This window comes from Osmerus mordax, chromosome 7, assembly GCF_038355195.1.
Source record: "Osmerus mordax isolate fOsmMor3 chromosome 7, fOsmMor3.pri, whole genome shotgun sequence".
NCBI classification, from domain to species: Eukaryota; Metazoa; Chordata; class Actinopteri; order Osmeriformes; family Osmeridae; genus Osmerus; species Osmerus mordax.
This window is the reverse complement of record NC_090056.1, coordinates 10095555-10112826: the sequence shown is the minus strand read 5'-3', so window position 1 is coordinate 10112826 and position 17272 is coordinate 10095555. Positions and strand designations below refer to the sequence as shown.

General features: G+C 43.2%; 3 protein-coding genes and 1 long non-coding RNA gene across 5 annotated transcripts; 1 reads left to right on the top strand and 3 right to left on the bottom strand.

The window, feature by feature from the left end:
* The first annotated feature begins 375 nt into the window (after positions 1–375).
* On the top strand, positions 376–5306 carry LOC136945786 (ceramide synthase 5-like). Of its 2 annotated transcripts, XM_067239828.1 has the most exons (11): positions 376–719; positions 1868–1970; positions 2146–2276; positions 2420–2477; positions 2733–2783; positions 2902–2994; positions 3821–3949; positions 4200–4306; positions 4416–4572; positions 4665–4820; positions 4934–5306. In XM_067239828.1, the coding sequence occupies exons 1-10, from the start codon at positions 547–549 to the stop codon at positions 4806–4808; spliced, it is 1146 nt and encodes a 381-aa protein (XP_067095929.1). In that variant the 5' UTR covers positions 376–546; the 3' UTR covers positions 4809–4820; positions 4934–5306. The 2 variants fall into 2 exon arrangements, with proteins under 2 accessions (XP_067095929.1, XP_067095930.1); XM_067239829.1 differs by lacking the exon at positions 2733–2783.
* A 70-nt stretch (positions 5307–5376) lies between these two features.
* Positions 5377–9554, bottom strand: si:ch73-233m11.2 (NACHT, LRR and PYD domains-containing protein 3). Its single transcript, XM_067239827.1, has 9 exons — positions 9459–9554; positions 7634–9245; positions 7248–7409; positions 6992–7165; positions 6504–6677; positions 6134–6307; positions 5884–6057; positions 5646–5813; positions 5377–5512 (listed from the first exon to the last, which is right to left on the bottom strand). The coding sequence occupies exons 2-9, from the start codon at positions 9238–9240 to the stop codon at positions 5443–5445; spliced, it is 2703 nt and encodes a 900-aa protein (XP_067095928.1). The 5' UTR covers positions 9241–9245; positions 9459–9554; the 3' UTR covers positions 5377–5442.
* Positions 9555–10631: 1077 nt separating this feature from the next.
* LOC136945425 (keratin, type II cytoskeletal 8-like) lies at positions 10632–14258 on the bottom strand. The gene is made up of 9 exons (XM_067239228.1): positions 13948–14258; positions 13521–13729; positions 13311–13371; positions 12947–13042; positions 12635–12799; positions 12244–12369; positions 11536–11756; positions 11193–11239; positions 10632–11035 (listed from the first exon to the last, which is right to left on the bottom strand). Exons 1-9 carry the CDS (start codon positions 14206–14208, stop codon positions 10947–10949), a joined length of 1275 nt encoding a protein of 424 aa, XP_067095329.1. The 5' UTR covers positions 14209–14258; the 3' UTR covers positions 10632–10946.
* A 1282-nt stretch (positions 14259–15540) lies between these two features.
* Positions 15541–16949, bottom strand: LOC136946393 (uncharacterized). The gene is made up of 3 exons (XR_010876892.1): positions 16888–16949; positions 16701–16790; positions 15541–16604 (listed from the first exon to the last, which is right to left on the bottom strand). It is a non-coding gene; the product is annotated as an uncharacterized lncRNA (long non-coding RNA).
* Between the last annotated feature and the right edge of the window lie 323 nt (positions 16950–17272).

Here is a 17272-nt window from a genome sequence, read left to right as displayed (position 1 = left end):
AATTAGTTCTAATAGTTCTAATTCTAATATCTAATGCAAGGCCAACCACTCAACATTTGATAAACGTATTTCTAACTTACAACTTACAACTAATATTAACATGCTGGGATTGTACAGTAGTTCTGGACAAATCTGTTTCTTCGTAGTAATTCAGAAACTTTTCAGTTCTCATCTTTGTTTTCAGCTTTGTGTTTTTCATTTAAATTCATTTTCAGTTTGTAACCACCCATAATGTAATGTAACACTAACACTGACATGAAACCAAATGCAACTTACAAAAGCCTTGAGCTATCCAAACATCGTGGGCGTTGCCGGTAGTGGGTGTTCCTAGTGGAGTGACATCATTTAGCGGTCTGTTAGGAGTAAGTTTGCCAACACAGCCGACTATGATTCCGACTTTTAGCGTTTATCCACTGAATAAAGGGGGTGCGACGAGTAGGCTACTTCCTCAACTCTAGCTAGGGTAGCCTACTGAGTACCCACGTGAAGCAGAGCTACGCAGATAACTAATTTATTGTTTTTAGTAGACTACCTTCTCTTGTTAGAATGACTTCTATGTCAGCTTGGATATGGAGTGAGAGCTTTTGGCTTCCACCAAATGTTACTTGGGCGGACCTCGAGCATCCACCGCCCGGAGAAGATTTTCCCAGAGCGGGCCACATCCTCACTGCTTTACCGCTGGCCATCGGAGTACTTGCGGTCAGGGTGATCTTTGAGAGGTATGTAGCCAGTTCGAGTGTCGCCGGATAAAGAAATTACTGTTCGCGGGAATTTGAGTTTTCGTGAATGCAGTTGCAGAAATACATTTCAAATGCGTTTTATAGTTTCATTAGTTAAACCTGTCAACCAGGTTGTCACATATTTGTTCCGTGAGATTGAGGTGAAGACGAACAGCAGACACTTTACATTCCAGTTTAAATACTTCATGGGATATGCAAATTGTTTCAGGGCTTCAACTAGCAGGCATTGAACACATGTTATATTGAGATTCAATATCAGCAACAGGTAACAAGTAGAAGAAGCAGAAAACGTTCTACAACGTAGACCTGTGTTTTATTAAACGTATCCCTGTCACTAAGTAACCAGGCCTTGAGGGATATTCATCATTCGCACCTTAACGCATGACATGCAATGAAGTGCCACTCTTATCTCGTAGAGGAACAAAGATCACCTTAAACTGTTGTAGGTGACATGTTAAACATGTTATTGTGACTAGTGGTATTACATTTTTTGAGTGAAATTGAATGTCCCTATTCGGTTGTAGAACAACTCACCTTTTCAATATTGCCAGAGATTTTCTTAAATCTTAAGTGGCATCGATGGCATTATGTGTTTTCACACACAAGCACAGCAACAGTTGGGTACTGTAGAACTGGGAAAATGAATGCTGACTGTGTGCTCTGGTGTTGTTTATCCAAACAGGCCATTCACTTTGCATGTCTAGGACCAGGCCTCTCCTTAAATTCATGCAATTTGTTTGAAATCCACAACCAGTAACTTGGAAAGTGGGATTAAGAATTGGTGAAGATTTTAGAAATTGGACTATGGTCAAGCAAAACAAGGTGATATTGTGTCAGAAATTCCTTTTCTTGGTTAAAGGGTATATGGCTTACTAGTGTCTCCCCTCCCATCCTCTCACATGACAGCCCATCACCCTCTGTTTAGACTAAGTGTTACATTCCTCAGTATTCTGTCTCTCTCCCTATCCCTCTTTCTCTTTCTCTCTGTCTATCACACACACTCACACACAGGCCTAATTATTGTGGGTAAACTATAAAATGTCGTATGTAGTACATGTTAGAGTGGTAGGCCCTCAGTTAATTTCTTTCCATATTGACCTCCTTTTTCTTCCTCCACATGTGTGTAGGCTTGTGGCCAAGCCTTGTGCCCACATACTTCAGATTCAGGCAGGAGCTAGTCGGCGAGCTCAGCCCAATGCTCTCTTGGAGAGGGTGTTTACATCCACAACGGTACGCACAACCCCCCACTTTGCAGCTTACCAAATGCACATACTGATTCTGTATGTGGATATTAAACACAAGCACATATGCAACCATCTCTGTGTCAGACTGCCAGCCTGTAAATGATGCTGAAATAGTGAGGATCAGGCCTTCAGTCGCTCATGGTCACATTTCTCATCCTTAGTCACCAGATTCACGACGTGTGGAGGGTCTCTCAAAGCAGTTGGACTGGGACACAAGGAAAGTCCAGAGATGGTTTCGCCTTCGGCGGAACCAGGACAAACCCGCTACACTCACAAAGTTTTGTGAGAGCATGTAGGTTACTGATTACCAATGACTATACTGATTACAAAGACTATGTCAGGAGACTTACTCATTTTAAAAGCAAACTCTTATTATAAAGTGCATAGCTTGAGGTGTTGTATTTACTCACAGTTCATTTCATAATCAAAACCTAGGTGGAGGCTTACATTCTATCTGGGCATTTTCATCTATGCAATACGCTATCTATGGGTGGTGAGTTGAAAATTGACTTAATCTGTTCTTCACGGGTTAAAGATTATTTTTATACATTACATAATAGACTTTGAATGAATCATTATGTATAAAAAAAATCATGACAGAGATACAAGATCATAGATATGCGTTGTATAACCTGCATGGCTGCTCTGTAGAGGATATTATGTTGATAAGAATCTCAGGAAGATTAGCAGATAGCATTTCATTCTCTCTCAACCAATTTGTCATTATAAACGATATGGCTTGCTCCAGTCTCCTTGGATGTGGGACACACGACAATGCTGGTACAACTACCCCTTTCAGGTGAAACATTTACTCACTCAAGATGTACATGCCAAGAGATTGAGGTGGAGTTGTTCTGTGTAACCGGCTGCTGTCGGTTCAGTAGAACTACATATTTGTGTTGTGTCGTCTCTCGTAGACCCTGAGTCCAGGCCAGTACAACTACTACATGGCTGAGCTGGCGTTCTACTGGTCTCTCATGCTCTCTCAGTTCACTGACATCAAAAGGAAGGTGGGTCTTGTGACTGTCTGTTAAGGAGAGTAGGGGGATATGGAGCAGATTACAACCATTGTGCTCCCTTCTACAAAAATACTAATCCTATGGAACTCTAGTGTTGTGTGCACAGCCATTGGTTGGCTCTTGATGCTTGTTGGCCTTTGTTGTAGTTGGAATGCAATTCATATAAGTAATTGAGTTGATGTTCTGGAAAGTCATCATGAATCTGGCTAGGGTGGGTCTGAGCTGGTCTGTCAAGTTCAGAGGTGTGTTTAGTTGTTGACAGTGACACTGCATGCTATTTTTCATTACGCTGCCATTATTGCTGTGACCCGACCATGTAATCACAGATAAACAGGTTATGCATGGGCCCAGAGAGTATCTGTGCAAATACGGGGGAAGCAGAACAGAAATAACCCTTTTTGTTCTCTCTGAATCTCCCAGAGAACATGTCAATCCTCCCTAGAGAGAACTGTGTGTAAATGCACATTTTAAGAGATTAACAGATAATAAATCTGCCTGTACCTGACTATGGAGATTTCATTTGAATACATGCAGCAACCTGTACTTGTTACTTGAAGACAGATTTGACAACAATCTGTACTCTGTACATTGTCAGTCACATCATTATTTGAGGAGAGGCTCATCCCTGAGGTTCACATGCAGGCAAAATCCTAACAATTCTGAGGTGTGTTAACTCAAGTAAGAGACAGAGTATAGGCTAAATATATAAGAAGACTGACTTGCAGAATTCCAATCCTTATATCTCATTGAGCATCATGAATATTGGTAATTGATATATGTGTGTGTGTACTATGTGTTTACTTTCCTCGTCTGACAGGATTTCCTGATTATGTTGATCCACCACCTGGCCACCATAACACTCATCACCTTCTCCTATGCTAACAACATGCTGCGAGCAGGCACTCTAGTCATGTGCGTGCACGATGCATCAGACATCTTGCTGGAGGTAATTCTTAGGGCCAACATGTGGAAAGCGCAAGCGTTTACAACAAGTAAAGTGACATTTAATAAAGTACAGCTTTGAGGGTGTGTGATGCTACTTCTTTTTGTCTTTAATGAATGGTTGCACAGGTGTACTGCATACTAACACCTGTCTAACAGGAATCCATACTTGATACTAAGAATGGTGGTGACATCACCAGAAAACTATACCCCATTACTATTCAGTAGGCTTATCTATTCCTTTGTCCCTTAAGGCTGCCAAGCTGGCAAACTATGCCAAGTACCAGAGGCTCTGTGATGGCCTGTTTGTGTTGTTCAGTATCATCTTCTTCATCACACGACTTGTCATCTATCCCTTTTGGTAAGTTAAGATACATATGGATTCTAAAACAAGTTTCCTGACATCATAATCATACCAAGCATAGTTTTGAAAAAAGAAATAACGTATGTATCGGTGTGTCTGTGTATAGGGTCGTATACAGTGTTTTCGTGGAGAGCTGGGTGATAATTGGACCCTACCAGTCCTGGTGGCTATTGAACGGGCTGCTACTGGTCCTGCAGGTTCTACACGTCTTCTGGTTCTACCTGATTGCTCGCATTGCCATAAAGGCTTTATTCAAGGGAAAGGTTAGTCTCACTGTGTGTGTTTTGTCTCTCTATTTTCTCCTTGTTTGTCTTCAGTTAAGAACGTGTGCTACTGGTTTATTTCTTTGGTTAAGGTGTCAAAGGATGACCGCAGTGACATTGAGAGCAGTTCGGAAGAGGAGACCGACACCAGTAGCAGGAACAAGAGTCACCTCAGCCCGAGCACTGAGCCTTCCAACGGACACGTGCCCACTGGCGGAGGGACACATGAGCACTGAACACTGGGAGAGGTAACTGTGAACCACCTCTGAAATGGATCCCTCTGCCAGCGTGCCACTGTCATAGAGATAGGGACGTCCCATGACTCACTGAAAACACATTTCAACTCTTCTATCACTTCCAGGACAGAGTGATTAGAAGGACCTCCTGTGGGACGTTGGGAGGCTGAAAGGAACCGACACTGGATCGTACTGCTGCCTTGACAACCGCTATTTTCCAGTGTGTTTCTTTGTATCAAGTTTACAGCTGCCTGTGCACGAATAGGAAATGGAGAAGGATAAATATTTTGTAGCGGTTTTACAGGTCAATACTGCTTCCCCCTCTGCAAGGAGTATTTTGATATTTTATATTTGGAGAGTAAGAGCTTTATGAATAGGGATAATATGTTGTGGGAGATTTACTGTACGTGCCTTACTGAATATGCTGCCTCCTCACCTGAGGACAAAGACCAAATACAATGTATACTTTTCTCATTAAAATTATTTAATCAAATCCAACAGCGTATTATCATCCTCAAGTTGACCACAATGCTTGGCTTGAATTTATGTTGAGGCTTCTAATATCAATTGACTACTGATTATTTCCAATGTCTGTTCACATGCCTTAACATGCTCAATCTTGCTTCTTGACTCTTCAGTATCTGATATTAGAACATTTGTCCATCAGCTCAAAAACATCTTCACTCATGTTGTTATACTGCACACTGAAAGAGAGGAATGCAAGAGCAAACTGTCATAAAAATGTCACAGTTCTTAAGAGTTGTCCAAGACTAAAGTAATGCTCCTCTGCATGGTTGTGTGTCTTGGTGCACCTCCTTCACCATGGGGCCTACTCACTTCAGCTCCTCCATGCTGGGCCTGTCCTGCATGAGTGTAACCAGAGCTGGAACTGAGTCATCAGTCAGATTGTTGTTCTTCAGGATCAAGGTCTTCAGGGAGCCACTGGCTTTAACTGCAGCACACAGGTCCTCCACGCAAGCGTCGGTCAGCCCCATCATCTCAACACTGAAGACACACACACAGGTTTGTTGTCACTGTTCTTGTAAAGGTCGAATGAAGAAGTAGGGCTACTCACTCGAGATACTCCAGCTGGCAGTGTTGGCTTGCCAGGGCGTCCCACAAGTGCTTGGCTCCTTGGTCCCCGACTTTGTTGATACCTACAGACAGTGATCTTAACCTGGGGCTCCCACTTCTCAGCAGAACACCCAGCTCCTGAAATACCGGGGGGGTCATCTCACAGCGCACTAAGCTGCAAAGGAGGTTCTGTCATTGGTCGTACTGTTCCACCTAAACTTTAGTAACAAGGTGAGTGTGTCGTGCTGTACCTCAGTGTCTCCAGTGGGTGACCGGGGTTCCAAAGAGCTTTGCACAGGAGCAGCGCCCCCTCCTGGCCCAGATCATTCACTGACAGATCCAGTTCTCTCAGACAGCACTTCCCTGACTGAAAGGCCTTAGCTAATGCCACACAGCAGGCACCAGTCAACTCATTGTCCAGACATCTGTTCAGATGAAGAACCAAAGAGGGACACATGAATAAGAAATATAAATCACTACAGTCATTTCTAAGGGGAGGCAATGTGACCCGCACAGTCCAAAACTATTAAAGGGGATTTTGTTTGAATACAATATGAAAGTACTCAAAGGGTTTAGAGTGCCCATTAGCTAACCCACTAAATGAATGAAAATGATTCTTACTTGAGGACCTGCAGTTTGCATTGTGGGTGCTGAAGGGACTTAGACAGGTGCTCCATCCCACTGTCACCAATGATGTTTACTGTCAAATCCAGAATTCTCAACTCTGAATGGCCAGAGCACAGGACTGCTGACAATGCCTCCATAGAACCACCAGTCAACTTACAGTGCAATAACCTTGTAAAAACACAAAGGTCAAGTAATAATCATATACAACACAATTGCTTTGTGAGTTAATTACATGGTAGATTGTATCTCAAACTTCAACACTGGATCAAATAAAGTGTCAAAGGGCATTGACCCCTCTTGACAGAGGTTTGTACTAGTATAATAAACTCTGTTACTTCATCATATTGCCCCATAGTACTGTATGTCATTTCTTCTGGTTAATTATTTGTATTGTCTGAACATTACCATACCATAGGCCTACACAATGTATTTTGCAGATATCTTAAAGGTTCAGTGTTGATGTTGTACAGTGTCATACATACTGAAGGTTCTGCAAGGGGCAGTGTGGGCTGAGCAGAGCCCTGCTTAGCAGTCTGAGGCCGTGGTCCTGGAGGTCATTATAACTCAGAGTTAACACACGCAGCTGAGAGGTTCCAGAGGTCAGCACAGACACCAGGTCCTCACCACACGCCTCGGTCAGCCCGCACGCTCCAACACTACACAAACACAGATGGACTGTGTTATTGAGATTGTATACCTGTATGAATGAAAACCTTTTATTGTCTCGCCTTAACTCACTTTAGTGTGTGTAACACTGAGTCCCTGAGTCCTGTGCAGAGAACTTTGAAGCCTGTATCTCCCATGCTGGTATGGGACAGATTCAGATCCACTGTCTTTCCACTGCTGAGGGCTGAGGCCAGATGAGAGAGAGCTCCAGCACTGAGGGAGCTCTGGCGTAAACTGTTGATAGAAGAGCCCGGGGTTGTTTACTTTAGAGGTAGAGTTGGTATTGTGGTAGCTGATGTACACGGCATTTGGCATGGAGTGTTTGTATGTGGTTAGACCTGAACAAACTGGCTTTGTTGCACCATGCAAACATACAACATTCACACACAATTCAGGTATAAGACATATACAAGTTAAAGCTTTGTTTCATAAGATTTTAGGATTTGCTCATGATTTACGTAATTTGGTGAGCGAGGCGCATCGCTGGGACCAGGATCTCTACTGTCTCCCCTGTGAGGTCCTTGGTGTTCATCAGATTCAGATTCTCTATCTTCCCAAGGCAAGTTACCATGTAGTTCAGGGCCACACAGTCCTGTACACCCAGGCCTCCATAACTGATGCCAATGCGAGCAGGGGGGACGACAACCTCCTTAACCAATCCTTCATCCTGACTCTGATGGAGCAGACGGAAGCAGTCAAAGTGTTTCTCCTTGTAATAGCCCCCCAGTACTTTCAGAGACATGCTTTTAACCCAGCGCCTGAAATTGATGATCCGATCTGAGCTGAACTCCCCTAGTCGGGATTCTAGAGGCTTCCTTTGTGTAGGGTTAGAGAGCCCTGACAGGTAGAGTTGTAGAAAATCCACATGGCCCTCATGCTTCTTTAACATCTCCTCCACATTCTCAGATTTGGACTTGTCCAAGTAGAATGAGGCAGCCAGAAGGAACTCTAGACACAACTGGCTGTGGAAGGAGAAAACACAGTCGTCTGAATCCAGATCACCGTCTACACACAAGAAAGCATTCACTGATGCCTGAGAGGAGAGGAAAGGCTGAAGACCAAAAGAGGTCAGTTGCTCTTTAGTGCAGGTGGCATGTTGGGTCAGGGAGCAATGACATGCCATTCTACCTAGCGCAGACACCAGATCTCTGTCATGTGCCTCATCTGAAGAGAGTGCCTGAATCAGGTGGACTGTAATAATAACAAACATCTGGGTCAATGTTTCTGGAAGCCTCTCTCCAGCATCCATAAGGAATTTAAAAACAGAGCATACTGTCCAGCAAAATTTAGGGGAGGCACAGAAATCATAGAACCCGAAGGTCTTCTCCATATTCTGGAACATTCGGCTGGCAACCCCTGGATCGCTGAAGAATCTGTGGACGTAGGCCTTCCTCTGGGGCTTCTGAAAGACCAACAGCTCCACCCGATGGCCATTCAGTGAATTCAACATTCCAGTCGGCCTGCTGGCCAACAGAATAGCTGCTCCTTTCAGCAGGGTACCATGAAGCAGACTGGCTACTAGACAGGAGGCTGAAGCTAGCTGGTGAGGGTCAGAGCAGAGGGATGGGGATGTGGGGGGCTCCAAGCTGTGCTGGCACCCTTCAAACCCATCAAACATAAACAGCAGAGCCTCAGGCGCCTGCAGCGCCAGACCCATGGACTCAGGGGAGAGGTGACTGTAACGCTGTAGCAGCAACGTCTCAAGGGACAAAGTTCCTCTGATGGTTTCCAGCTCCCTGACTTTGAAATGGAAGACATAGGAGAAGTGCTGGAGGTGTTGACCACTGGCCCAGTCCACCACCAGTTTGTCCAAGGTGGTGGTTTTACCTGTTCCTGCTAGACCAACCAGCATGACAGGTTTGCCATGATTTCTGTTTTTAGACAGCATGGTAAAAATCACTTGTTCCACAGAGTGTGGTGCTTTTTGCCCCTCTTCCTCAGGGTCAACTGACATGAGAGGTATGTAGAAGTTGTTATGGATGACTTCACTTGCCAACTGCCCCCCAAGAAGTGTTGATATGCCCTTCGACATTTTGCCTTGATCCAGCAATACTTTTTTGTGCATTGTGCCTGTGAAAAGAAAACCAAGAATTAGAGACGGGTACCAAAAATAGTAGGCTACTAGAACACGTGGTTATATATTAGTAAGCTACGCAGCAGTCCGGATCTGGATTTTGCAACACTCGTTGCACTTAACGAATTGTCTTGTGCAGTAATAAAACACAGCAATTAAATCCAATGATGATTTGATTACATGACTCAAGTGTAACTTAAGCTATTTACCGAAAGTTGCGTAGACGTACTGAAATTACAATCCGGTCTTTAATGAGGGCAAGAATTCGTTGCAGTGACTGGCGCTTGGAGAAGTGTAGAAATGTGGGTGTGTTACAGGAAATGAAAGGGCGTCGTTGTTGGTAAAATCAAATCACCAAGCGTACCATGGCATTACAATAACTTTCGATTACGTCATTAAGTATTCATTGGTCTTTGTGGACATGCGATTGTCGTATTACAGTACGTCATGAGTGAAAGAACAGGGCTCGCAGTTGTTGTAGTTACTGTCTTTGAACAGCAGGGCGCCGCAATGATCCATAAATGGGATACATAAACCCAGAGTTGAATATCAACAGTTCAGGTTACGCAGTTGTTCCTGCTCTGAAATGGTGAGTCTGTATGGTGGTCCTATTAAGACAGGACTTAACTCCTTCATTTTCCTTATTCATTCTGCATCACTCTGTCCTTCATACCATTACACCCATTTTAAGAGAGCATACTAATTTTTTTTTTACAAAAATCCACACCAGTCCTACCCTTGAAATATACGAGAGAGCGTCCTGAGCTTAGATCAACTGGACTCATCGCTCTCACCTGCATGTCATTTGTTTAGAGCTAGACAAGCTCATGTTTTGAGGTGTTTTATGTCCCTCTAATAACTCGTGCAGGAATCCCACTCAGCCAGTTTCCCAGAAAGTTCCATGTAGAGCAATTGAAACAGCAGTGTTAAACTCTTTAGCCTCAACCAATCATAGACCAGAGGCAGACCAGGAAGAAACCAATGGAATTGAGTGTGGCTCAGACATACAGTCTCTTTGTCAGACATGAACATCAGATATACAGTGCAGTGTGTAGATTATTATTGTACTCTGATAACATATGCGTGTCCTTAGTGTGAGTAAGTTACAAATATGTCACTGACCAAGCCGTCAATGAACCCAGTTGTGGGTGATGATGTAAGATGCAGGATTCCTGGATTGTCATCAGATAAGATAAATACATAAAATTATGTTGTTCTTTCACTCTGTCTGACATGGAGTTATCATGATCTAGGTTTCTGGTCTGCTGCTGACTTACTTCTACTTGAGACTGGGTATGTACTGTATATACATGATGCAATTATCAGTAAATTGCTCTAATGCTCTTGAGAATGTGTGGGAAACAAGAATAAAAGTACATAAATTACAGTTCATATCTTGGTTATCTTTATTAGAATCTTGAGAACATTGCACTACAGACACTGTTACTACTAACAATAGTGAAGACAGACAGTTGTGAAGAGATTTCATCATTATGTTTAAGGTTTTTTACAGTCACAGATATACTTAAATTAAGATTTACTAATACATAAATAAAGATTAATGAATAGTGTCCACCATGAGCTGAAAAAACATGTAGATTTCATTGTTGTTTTTCACAGTTATTAGTATTTAGTATTTATTTTAATTTTACTTGTGGTATATTTTGCCATCAAAAGGCTTCATTAGTTTTTCTAATTTAGGTGAATGATCTGTTTTGTGTCTCCACTGTCTTGATGAGGACAGGGTGTTTGGTGCTCTGCTGGTAGCAGGTCACCACCTTGGGGCCTAGGGGCAAGAACAAGACAATGTCAGGAGGACAGAAATACACCCCCCATTCCCCAGGAGAACAGACAGATGTGTTGCTGTTTAACCAAAAAGGACCTAATATCTGAAATGGCTAAGAATCAAATCATTTATTTGGGGTAAGTATTGTTATACTTACTGTGGTTGGGTACTGATTGGATGCTGAGGACAGACTGTTGGCCAATTCTGTAGTAAATGAGGAAGAAACAGTTGGATAAAGTCATAGACAGCTCCCTTCCCTGGCAGAGCAGTGTTCTGCTGTGTACGTCAGCCATGCCCAACTGCTTTTAAATGTATCAACATTGGTAGAAAAACTGCCCAGCTAATTGTAGTTGTGCAACAACAGCAAGTGCTCAAAGCTCTGTTGGTAAACTCAGCTGAATGGCGTGTTTAACCAACTGTGGATGATGGCTATAAGTGTATTTTGTCCATCATGAATATGATTCCTCCCCATGTCTCTAGCTAACTGTCTGAAATCTCACCTGTCCTCCTCTCCCTCCAGCAGTTTCCTGTAGGTAGAGATCTCAATGTCCAGGGCCAGTTTGACATTCATCAAGTCCTGGTACTCTCTCAGCTGCCGGGCCATGTCCTGCTTGGCCCTCTGCAGAGCCAGCTCCAGATCTCTGATGCGGCCCCTGGCGTCCTTCACCGCCATCTCACCACGATCTTCTGCTTCAGCAATCTGGTTCTCCAGGTTGGTGCACTACATGGGTGGGAAGGAGGAAACATGAGTACTGTTGATGTTACAGAGAACCGGGACATGGCAGGCCTTGAAGCTCGATCAACAAAATGATCCCCTATGGTTTGAGTGATGATCTTGCATGATGAACAGTCCATAGGCAGACAAAATTATCGCCTTCACACCCACCAGCCTTGGAATGTCTCAGTCTCTTGTTATGTTTAGTAGGTGCAATGTAATTACTGCCAGTGGGTTGTGAAATGTGTTCTATAGTCCAGACTTCCTGACTGTATGATTGATCCATTCATAGTTTAGTGTGATGGTTCACTGTACTTAAGAATGTGTTTTGATGTGAACAAACATAATTCTTAACTTTTATGTTTTGTGTTGTCTTCTCAATTCAGCTTATTTTAAATAATTGCAGTTTAGTAGAAGCTTCCCCAACACTGTTGATATCCATAATGGTTTTCTAGGGCAATATCCAGTCAAATTGTTCTAGTTTGTCACTCACCTGTCCCTTCACTGAAGCAATGTCATTGTGCAGCCGGGCAATCTGGCGGTTCAAGTCTGCAATCTCTGCCTTGGTGGCACGCAACTCGTTCCCATATTGGTCAGCTTGGGCAGAAATCTGGTCAAACTGGTTTTACCAGAGAAGAAGAAAAGAGTTACATCTCAATGAACGGTTTCACTTTCCACAACAGCTTCAGGCATTCTGATAAACTGAACTGAGATGCATTTAGGTATATTGGTTTGTTTGACATCACATGCTGGACCTTAACCCACACATGATGTCATTGCTAAGATTGCCCTTATATGCATCATATTAGCCCCTGTATACAGTACCAGTCAAAACCTTTGACTGTACATCTTCAGCTCTCTTTGGAGCCCTGAGCATCTCTCACCTTGGTCTTGTGCCAGGCCTCAGCCTCCTCTCTGCTGCGTGCTGCGATGTCCTCATACTGAGCCCTAACATCACTGATAATCTGGTCCATGTTCAAGGCCCGTGAGTTGTCCATCTGGACCACGACTGAGGTGTCCTGCATGCTGGCCTGTAGCTCCCGCAGCTCCTGGAGAGCAGGACAAAGAACAGCAACACAATGAATGTCTAATGAAAGTCTTCACCAGAATTTAAATGAAATGTTTCCCATTTGGAACTCTTTATAGTATTACTCTTTGTTGTTCAATATATATTTGAGTCTAATATGGTGTTTTACCTCATCATACAGAGTCTTGAGGAAGTTGATCTCATCCACCAGACCAGCCATCTTCTCCTCAAGATCCACACGGGACATATACCCACTGTCCACATCCTATGTACCAGACAACACAGTAAGATTTCTCTGCCTGCTGTATGCACCCACACAAGTTTCTAACGGACATAAAAAATATTTAGGTCACCTCCCACAAGAAACTTGAAAAGAATGTGTGCAAGGATGTTGGTTACAAATATTCAAACATAGCAGATGGTGATCTTTGTTTTGCTTTACACTCATAAATCTACTCAGGTTAGGGGTGAGATTCATGTAACCAGGATCTACACAGACCCAGGTGTTACCTGAGGGGAATGTATCTGCTCACCTTTTTCAGCAGGACAAATTCATTCTCAGATGCATTCCTCTTGTGGATCTCTTGCTCAAACCTGGAGGAAGGGAACATGTTAGAATGACATAAACAATAGAAGATTCAGGGCTGTTGGACTGGTTACATTTAAATGCCAAAGTGAACGAATGAAACCAGTTTTCTTTTCTGTACATGATATTTCCTTATACGATAGTGCTGGGCTCTTACTTGGACTTGAAGTCTTCCACAGCCTTGTGCATCGTGTTGTTCTCCACACTCAGTCTGTCCTTGTCATTCTCTATCTGCTGCAGTTGCCTACGCAGGTCGGCAATGTAGTTGTTGAACAATGGCTCAATGTTAGAGGGGTCTTTCGTCTGGCCGTTCAGAAGATTCCATTTGGTCTCCAGCATCTTGTTTTTTTGCTCCAGCAATCTCACCTTTGTGTCAGTGAGAGAGCGAGAGAGAAAGAAAGACTGGGTTAGACTACAAGGGGATTACAGTACCGCTATGCCACTATTACGGATGTAATGTTAAATCAAATCCATGGTTGTGGGTTTTAGTTGTATCTTTTTGGGTTGTATTGTTATTTTGCCAGTATGTGATTTTATAGTCTCAAAAGTATTAGTATGAGCAAAGAATTAGACAAGGGTCTTACCTTATCAATGTAGGAAACAAATCGGTTGTTAAGGCTCTTGATCTGGTCCTTCTCCTGGATGCGGACAGCCTGGATGGTGGGGTCGATGGACACGTTGAGAGGTGCCAGCAGACTCTTGTTAACACACACGGGTGTGATGGCAGCCCCCATGTAAGGGCCAGTGCTGGCCTGGGGTCTGCTGTAGGAGCCCATGGACATGCTGCTGAAAGACCCTGCCTGATACAGCCCAGGGCTGCTGTGCCTGGTGTTCCTCTGACTCATGATGCTGTGGTGTGGATGTCCTTCTGCTGTGCTGGCCTGGCTGGAGGAAGAGGCTGTGTTGTGTGGAGTGTCTCTTATCAGTCGTCCTTTATAGGCCATGCAGGGTGGAGTGAGATAGTAAAGGTATGTCACTTCCCAATGCACAATAACCAGTTGGACATGTCCCCCCACCCCACCCTCCCCTTCATCAACCCCACCCGTCCCTCCTTCTGGTCATGACAGCTAGACCTTGTTATGTTGTCTGGGATTCCTAGGTTGACGAATTACTCTTGCACTGTCATTAACATTTTAACACATTGTGATTTACAACGTGGGGTGTCGTATATAAGGTTTAGGTTCTAATGAAGACATATTTGGTCATTCCAGGAAGTGAGAAAAAAATAGAACAAAACTATGTGCTCTTTGTTGTTCTTGTTCTAAAGTACATTTAACTACCTGTTTAGGTAAAGGTGTGTCTTCTCAATATGCCAGAATAGTACATGTTTATCCTAATTCATCATTGTATACTTGTCCTTATTTGAGTGCTGTGGATTGTAGCAGTCAGGTGACTTTATACCTCTCGGTATTTGTTGCAACAAGAATTTCAACTATGATCACTGATTAGCAATGGTGCAGAATCAAGCAGAGGAACACACCTACAGGCATGACAGGTATGTAGATCCAACCGTCAAGTTTAGAGGGAGGGTCAATGTAGGGGAAAAACAAAGGGGGTTAGATTACAGTTCATTATCAAATAAATGGTCTGGTTTCAGTGTGATTGTTCATGGAGGATTTACTTCCTGATAATAATTTGTATGTAGATCAGACTGCTGTTTTAAGCTTTTGTCTTCAACTTTACAAAATGCTCTGCCTTAGGCCCTGAGAGAATCTAACCTGTCAGTTGAGGTGGAACTATCGACTGAGCAGAGTGGTTCAACTTGACATGGCGGAAGTGCTGTTATAAAAAGTAAGATACATAAATGTGTATTCCTTCACAAAGGAATGTCCTTGGATCTCACCCCTCTCCCCTTTACCTTTTCCTTGTTCTCCAGTCTGTCCTACATTCCTAACTCACTGCATTAGTTAGTGTCAGCATTGCACTCAGGAGGATAGCTGTGGAGGGAGAGAGAGCCTGCGGCACCGGTGCCTCCACAACCTCTGTAGGATTTCAATATATCCTTTAAAAAGTACATGTTCATGGACTATAGGGTCATATAACAAACAAAATGTACACAGTTCTGCATTTTTCACACATTTATAGCATGTCATCAATGTCTGCTTTTCTCTTGTAAACAAGATTCATTCTATTTCCACATAGACACATTTAACGGATAAAAGGCTAATCCACTCTAGATTATTTTAGTAGCTACTGCTGGTGACATTATACTGGATCCTCCCATGGCTGGTGGGGTGTGATTAAGAGTTGTGTCTCCAGGCAAACTGTATGTAATCCCCAATAATCAGAAAGAGTTTAAGTAGTCCCCATACACCAGCTTTTTTTCCTTTGATGTTGGACAATGGAGCAGAATATGGAGACATCACTCTAGTTAGTCCTCATAGTCCTCTTTTTTGTTTTATTGCTTTCAATGTTCTTTGTTTTGTATTATATCAGAGGGGGACTTTACAGTATAATCGCAAAACACTGGTATTCAATAAACAACATTACAAACAATGTTTTCAAATTGGATTCAATTCTCAAAACACTTTTACACATAAATAAACTCATAACCATGACTGTTGGTAGTGGAAAGGCATGGAGACACAAGGTTTACTATGTCCATGAAAACTGGAGAAATATATGAAACAATTTCTATTCACAGAGTTTGATACATTAAGCTACATAGCCATCCTCTTAAAACGACTAATCCAACAATTACCTAAAGGTGATCATAATTCACACTTAATTAGTTTTCTTCCACTCATACAGCATTTTGAAAACAAGTTGTTCTTCCTTGCTGCAGGATTATCCTCATTTACATTAACTGAATGTAAATTACATGAATGTACAGTCAGATTTCAGTGTGGTGCTTTGATGTTTGTCTTTTTAAGAACCTGGTGAGAGAATCTGCTTCCCTCACAGACACCATCCGAAAGACGTGAGTAGAACCACAATGTGGAAAATCCTTGCCTACTACTTTATGGACAATTGACTTCCACCTGCATATAGTACATTTGATCTTCAACAATACACAAAAAAGACTTCATAACAATGACGGATTTATTCAAACGATATGTTCAGTATGCAAAATATGTGTCAGACTGAACTGAGGATGAGTGCTAGTCCTGTGGTGTCATCTCCACGTTTCATATTTTGATGAAAGCACCACTTTTCCTGTTTCCAGAGTCTGTCTCCACACAACGCCCCCTCCGATGGCTCACTCCACGGTGAGGGTGGGGTCTGCCATAACAGCGGAGTCCTGGACACACACACACAGAAGCAGTCTACATTACCTCCACTAAGGTACAAAAAGGTGTCTCTGATGAAATGCTTCTCTGAGCCAAATGATGTTTACCTTCTTCACACATGCAGTCATCATAGCACTTGTTGTTGAGGCCACGGTTGTGAGGTCTGCATTTCTGCTGTCTCAGGTCACAGCAGTTACCTTCAGAAAGGAAGAAGAAAACTTGTACCCTTCAAAATAATTTGTACTACTTGAACATTAAACTTTTGAGTGCATGGCTGAGGAAAGAGTAACTGACCAGGAAGGCAGTCTAGATGGTGTTGGCATGTCTCCATAGTCTTTATGGGGTTGGTTATCTTCCCCATCTCTATGATGTCACTGCCGTTCTCATCTGTGGAGAGAATGGGAAAGTTGACTGGGTTTATTGCTTGTGATTAGGTGCATGACTTCTTCCTCTGCCCTTACCTGTGCTGCTCCTCTTCTCTAATTGGACAGAATGTTGGCCCTTGAACACCTGTCCATCATCTTCTGGCCAGCCTACTGCCAGGAGAGGACATTTGCGGAGGTGGTCTACGACACCGATCCGGCCCTTATGCCTGACTACATGCCTCCCCTGGTGTGGTCTCAGCTGGGCGCCTGGAAGAGGGGTGGCACGGCCAGGGTAGGATAGCATAGCTTCAGAC